Genomic DNA, 252 nt, shown 5'->3' on the forward strand with positions numbered 1-252 from the left:
GGATGGTTTTCTTGATGCGGAGCAGCATGGTGGTGAGCCACTGGTCCAGGCGGGAGATGGAGTCGTATTCCTTCACCTGGGGAGGGGAGAGGAAGAGGAGGGAGGCGTTATTTGGGAAGAAGGGGGCAGGGGTTCCTTCCACCTTCGTGTTTGGGGCGAATTCCTGCCTTTTACTTAAACCTACCGCATCGGTGTAGCCATCAATGTTCTGTTCCTCGTGAGCATCCAGCAATTTCTGGAAGAGCGGGGGGG

The 252-nt window shown here is 56.0% G+C and overlaps 1 protein-coding gene across 1 annotated transcript in view; it reads right to left on the reverse strand.

The window, feature by feature from the left end:
- Window positions 1-4: 4 nt before the first annotated feature.
- The window catches only part of NAPA (NSF attachment protein alpha), a gene marked incomplete at its 3' end in the record, with an annotated part of 11364 nt that continues 11116 nt past the window's right edge, over window positions 5-252 (reverse strand). The window contains exons 10-11 of the mRNA XM_009288185.1: window positions 185-235; window positions 5-76 (exon numbers count right to left, since the gene is read on the reverse strand). Of these exons, the coding sequence (XP_009286460.1) occupies window positions 5-76; window positions 185-235 (123 nt within the window). The remainder of the gene's footprint in view (window positions 77-184; window positions 236-252) is intronic.

The sequence above is a fragment of the Aptenodytes forsteri genome, unplaced genomic scaffold (genome assembly GCF_000699145.1).
Source record: "Aptenodytes forsteri isolate BGI_AS27 unplaced genomic scaffold, ASM69914v1 Scaffold553, whole genome shotgun sequence".
Lineage (NCBI taxonomy): Eukaryota > Metazoa > Chordata > Aves > Sphenisciformes > Spheniscidae > Aptenodytes > Aptenodytes forsteri.